This window comes from Gossypium raimondii, chromosome 2, assembly GCF_025698545.1.
Source record: "Gossypium raimondii isolate GPD5lz chromosome 2, ASM2569854v1, whole genome shotgun sequence".
NCBI lineage: Eukaryota > Viridiplantae > Streptophyta > Magnoliopsida > Malvales > Malvaceae > Gossypium > Gossypium raimondii.
Window position 1 is genome coordinate 3,022,156 of NC_068566.1, and position 6,076 is coordinate 3,028,231.

Consider the following 6,076-nt stretch of genomic DNA (forward strand, 5'->3'; position numbering starts at 1 on the left):
AAAAAGTTCAAACCCTAATGTGGGAATAATTGTCTAATTCATGCCCCAATACGAGAATAATTACCAAGTTCAAAGATTAACTTGAATAAAAAAATTCAAACCCCAATATAAAAATTATTACCAAGTTCGCCCTAGAAGAATAATTTAACCCTTTTCAAAAAGGTTGGCTTATTTCATTTTGGAGCTAAGGACAATATACTAATAAGAAATTTTCATTTAATGTATATTAATGGCGATTTTTTACTCTCTAATTTTATAAAAAGTTATTTTAGTCATTTATTCAATTTTTCGCCTCTTTTAACTATTGAATTTATAATTTTTGTCAACTCATCCAAAATAGATGGAAAAGTTAACATTTATTAACTTTGTTGACGTGGGCATACCATGGATTGTCACGTAAATGATACATCAACATTTAATTAATTTTTAAAATTTAAAAATATTTAAAAATCATTTTAAATAATTTTAATGATTTTTAATTTTTTAAAATAGTTTTTTATAATTTTTAAAATTAATTAAATACTAATGTACCATCCACGTGACAATTAACATGTATGCAATGTCAATAAATTTAAAAGACGTTAACTTTCTCAACTTTTTAGACAAAAAAAATACAAGTTTAAGAAATAAAATGATAAAATTTAAATAAAAACTAAAATAATTTTTTAAGTGGAAAGACCAAATAAATCATTGTACCTATATTTATTTATTAATTGGGTTTGAAATAGATTTAATACTCATTTGAAATAAATTCAAATTTAGGAATTCATCTTTTCGCTTTAAACCCAAATTTGATCTAACATAATATGACAATAAAAAGCTAATGAACTAAACTCAAACTTAAATTGTGTTGAATTCAAAATCTTTTAGTGTTGAATTGCTTGTCAATTATATGTTAAACTACAACAAAAAAATTAAAAAGTATAAAATAAAAAAAGCAGAGATGGTAGCACAAATTTGTCATACAATTTGTTACAGAACTTATTTAGAGAGTCTTAACGATATAATATTTGATTTAATTTCGAACTTGGTCTTTTATGAAAACATTATTCCTTCCTACGTGGTAGTCGAATACATTAAAATTCTTGAAAAGTGGTAAAAGTACTATAAAAATTTTTGTATTAAGAGTCGAATTATATTTTGATATTTTATTCAAAATAAATAAATTAATTTCTATACATTAGATCAAAGATCAAATTGATCTTTTAGTAAAAAATTAGAAACTGGTATTTACATATTAACATGATGTATAAATAACATATTATATGTAATTATTTGATTATTCCTAGCTTAATTAATTTTTAACAATAAAAATAAATAAAATTTTAACAATACGGTGAACTTACTCTTTGATTCACCTTAATACTAATCCAAGTCAAATCAAATCACTATAAGAATTAGGCATCATAGTCTTTATCAAGCAAAAGTTCTTTGGCAGGCAATCTCAAAATCCCTCAATTCCTTACTCTTCACCCGCACCCCCACCAGGCCACCCCCACCGTTCCTTGAACGTATCAATCAATCCCTCGACGACAACACAACAACAAATGCCTGCGGACCTGCTGGTTCCCTATAACTCAATAGCTTCCCTCAACTCAAATCCCGTATAGTCACCATCCATCCTTACCCACCTAAACACACGCTTCTCTTTCTCTCTCTCGCCAAACCCCATTTGCCCCCTTTTTTCCCGTTACCCTTTTTGTTTCTTTACATCTGCCTATAAGAAAAAAGTTTTCTTCTTCATAACCAAGACAACATCCAAAGAACCAAAGTTCAAACCTTTAATCTCAAAGATCCCCCCCCCCCGGTTTCTTTTTTGTTCTTTCATGGGGTTTGTAATTCTTTTGCTGCTAACCTTTACTACACTTCCATTATCTTCCTCAGATCCAAACGACGAAGCTTGTTTAACTCAATTAAGCCAAACCTTGAAAGACCCTTTAAACAACTTACAAAACTGGACCAAATCCACCTTTGCAAACCCTTGTAGTGGTTTCACATCTTATCTCCCTGGTGCAACTTGTAACAATGGTCGAATCTACAAGCTTTCCCTCACCAACCTCTCTCTTCAAGGCTCTATTTCCCCATTTCTTTCCAATTGTACCAATCTTCAATCCCTTGATTTGTCTTCAAACTCCATTTCAGGTCCTATCCCTCAAGATTTACAATACTTAGTCAACTTAGCAGTACTCAACCTTTCATCTAATCGCCTTGAAGGAGAGATCCCTCAACAACTTGCATTATGTGCTTACTTAAACGTCATTGATCTTCATGATAATTTACTCACTGGTCAAATTCCTCAAGAATTAGGCCTATTAGCACGGTTGTCAGCTTTTGATGTTTCAAACAACAAGCTGTCAGGTCCAATACCAGCATCATTAGGTAATAGGAGTGGGAATTTACCAAGGTTTAATGCCACATCTTTTGGTGGAAATAAGGATCTTTATGGATACCCTTTACCACCTATGAAAAGTAAAGGGCTATCAGTTTTGGCCATTGTTGGGATTGGATTAGGAAGTGGACTCGCGAGTTTGGTTATTAGTTTCACTGGGGTTTGTATTTGGTTGAAAATTACAGAAGAAAAAATGGCTGCTGCTGAAGAAGGAAAGATTGGTCAGTTCATGCCTGATTATTAAAAAAAAAAAGAAGAAGAACAAATATCATTGAAGATCATTGAGCTTAAATTCAAAAAAGAAAGAAAATCCCAGGTATGTTTTTCGACTGATTTTTTTCTTCTTCAACAATGTATATAAAGTAAATTCAAACATGATCCTTTTTTTCCCTGTACTGTTCAATTATGGTGCCAATGGCTTGAAAAAAAAATTTTGGTGGGGACTGAACTGTAAAAAAAAATGAAACTGAAGAGTGAAACATGATTGCATTTATTAAAAAAAAATGTAGTTTTAACAAGTTGGGGTTACTTGTGGGAGTGTAAATGTGTGAGCTGGTGTGCATGGTGGGAGACCAGACCAGCATTCTCTTTAATCACATGCCTATGTGAAAATTTGTCTCTATTTGTTATTTTTCTTGCAACAAAAGTTAACTACTATTATAGCTTTTGGTCAATGGCTTAAAGCCAACATTCTGGATATTGGTTCTTTATGAAATTCAATTGCTTCATGGGTTTGATCTTTGATGCTTCAACATTGATTCAAAATTGAAATATGGCAAAATATTTTTTATTATATTATTATATTATTATTAATTATTTTTTATCATTTGTCAAAATATGAAGTTGTCAAATGCGATCACATTATTGGTTGTTAATGCCACAATAGCATAATTTAATGGTGTTAGATAATTACAAAAATACCAATAAAATCACAGGTACTAAATAGAAACAAATTCAATTCAATGTACTACTATTGAAAAGAAACAAAAATGGAGACCCTTTTTATTTTACATTTCCGTAAAATTGGGAAATTCAACCTGAAGAAAGAGGAAAGATATTATGGAAAATTCATATTCCAAGGCGTGTGAAAATTAAGTTATAAATTTTATTATTGTATTAATTTATAATTTTATTATTCTAGTAGGGTTAAAGTATGAATTTACTATATGTTACTTAAAATTTCAGTTTTAAAAGACTTAAAAGAAATAATTTCCCAAGGACCAGGCTTAAAATTTTAAATTTTCAAAAAAATATTAGGGCATGCGAAAAATACTAAATTGAAAAACTAAATCTTTTCGATTTAATTGGTTTATTCTGTTAATTTTCAATTTTGACATTTTAAATCGAATAAACTGAACAAGGCCAAACCCGTAATGTCATAAATTTATAACTTATTTATATATCTAAGCTCAAATTTAAATCTTAAACTCAAATATCTACTAAAACTTAGTACTTTTAAAGTAGAAAGCCATTAAACCCAAACCAAATTGATAATTTAATTCTTTTATGATACTTTTTTAATTTTTATTAATTTATAGCCAATGGAAACACAAGTAAGGATATGTTGGACATATAAGAAAATAAATATTTTAATATTTTTATAATGAATTTAAAATAAAAAATTAAAAGTGATACGATATAATAAATTGAATAAAGAAGATAATTATATAAAAAATTAAAAGAAATAAAATTGTAAGTAGCTCATTTAAAATTTATTTTAATTCAAAATAAAATTGAAAAATCGAATCAAATTAAAATTTTTATTTTGATTTATTTGATTTTACTCTCTAAATCAATTCGATTAATTTGATTTATATATGAAAAATTGAGCCATACAATGCACACCTCTAAAGAAGGCATGTATTGAGTGTATGTAGGACTAAAATTTGTGTTTTCCAAGGATGAATCAAGAAAAAAAAATGTTGAAATTAAAGTTAAATATACTTAATTATGGCTGCTTTTTAAATTTCTTTTTCTTAAGGTATTTGAAAGGAATTGATTGGGTTTCGAAAAAATTGCAGTGGCACCAAAAGCAGCAGAGGGATGGATTGGTCAAATTAGCTTTCAATCCTCTCATTAATGGGGTCTTCCAAGAATCGCATGCATCTCATCATCATTGCCTGGACCCCCTTCTTTGCTTTTTTTCTTTATGTTACTGTTGTTTGGAATCTGGAAAAAAGAAAAAGATAAAAAGGAAAACTATTTGTTTGTTTTTCTCATTGATTCATTTGAATCCATTGTTTCCCCATTTTAATTTTTAGTCCCATGAAAGTCTTTTTATTAAGAATTAGATTATATTTTTTTTCGTTAAAAAATAACATTAAATTAAAAAGTAAATTAATTATTTTTATTAAAAATTTCATTCAATTCTACTATTAAACTTCGACGTAGCTGATAACCAGATAATCACATGTACCTCATGCTAAGGTACTAACGGTAATAATAGATGAATTTTTTAACAGAAAGATCAATTTGCTCTTTAATCTGACGTATATAAACTAATTTACTCTTTTTTTAATAAAATAAAATGTAATCGACTCCTAATATAAGGTCCTTCATGATAATTTTACCTCGATATTATTTTCCAATCCAAAAGATTTTAATATTTGGTAACCACATTGGGTTAAAATCAATAAAATAATGAAATTGATTTTTTTGTTTGATTAGTTTTATTTAGTTATATTTTTCTTTTAAGATTTATTTATTTATATAAAAGTTACCATTGTAATTATAAAATTTCATGAGTTGATGATGCAACTATTTTCTATTTTTTTCCTATTTTTAATATTAATTGTAGTTTTAATATTTTATTGGGTATTTATTTATTTGAGCTTATATATTGAGTTTTTTTTAAATGGTATCATTATAGGTTTTGATCATAACTGTTTTTTTTTTTCCTAGAACTACCCATAGCCCCTCCCCAACCCATAAATGGGAAGATAATGCATTTAAATGTACTCGAACTCACGTCTTCTTGCATTGACAACAATGCTCTTGTCAATCGAGTTAAGACTCAACCGACAATTCATATCTTGAGTTAAGTTGGGATTTATATGAGCATTAGATTTGGATTTAAAATTTATTAGTTAAAAAATAAGTTGATTTGTTTAAATTAAAAATTAATCAAATGATGTGAAAATTGATTATTTTAATCGAATAAAGTGAAAAATCAACTCACAACTTCGCTTAAATCAATTAACTAATTTTTAGTCATCCCTAATAATATCCATATTCTTTCGTAATTTGTTAATTATTGTTTTTTTAATTTTTAATTTAATTATTCAAACAATTACTATATTTTTTGGGGCAACATTTTAGAAGAACATGTTAAATTTTATATCAATTTTAAGTGTATGTAACAATCCTAAACCCAAAAACATTATTAAATTATTTTAATTCAAAACATTGGACTATGTACCTCAGAAAATTGATAACAAAATAAATGAGGCTAAGACCCTGAAACAAAGCCCTCATATTCTCAAGGATTAAATTGAACCAAGAACATAAATTAGGTTTGTTTTATTAGCATGCTTAAAAAATGATAATTTAAGTTGATTCAACTATAAATGTAGTGATAAAGTTAACATCAACTACGAGTAGGTCAATATCGAAGGGTGTTTGGTTCACGAATTTAACTATCTTGATGGTAAAGTAAGATTTCGAGAATATAATTATCATGTTCGGATT

General features: G+C 27.6%; 1 protein-coding gene across 1 annotated transcript; it reads left to right on the plus strand.

The window, feature by feature from the left end:
- Positions 1-1,447: 1,447 nt before the first annotated feature.
- Positions 1,448-4,643, plus strand: LOC105787698 (receptor-like protein 44). Its single transcript, XM_012614216.2, has 2 exons — positions 1,448-2,705; positions 4,411-4,643. Exon 1 carries the CDS (start codon positions 1,827-1,829, stop codon positions 2,631-2,633), a length of 807 nt encoding a protein of 268 aa, XP_012469670.1. The 5' UTR covers positions 1,448-1,826; the 3' UTR covers positions 2,634-2,705; positions 4,411-4,643.
- The last annotated feature ends 1,433 nt before the right edge of the window (positions 4,644-6,076 follow it).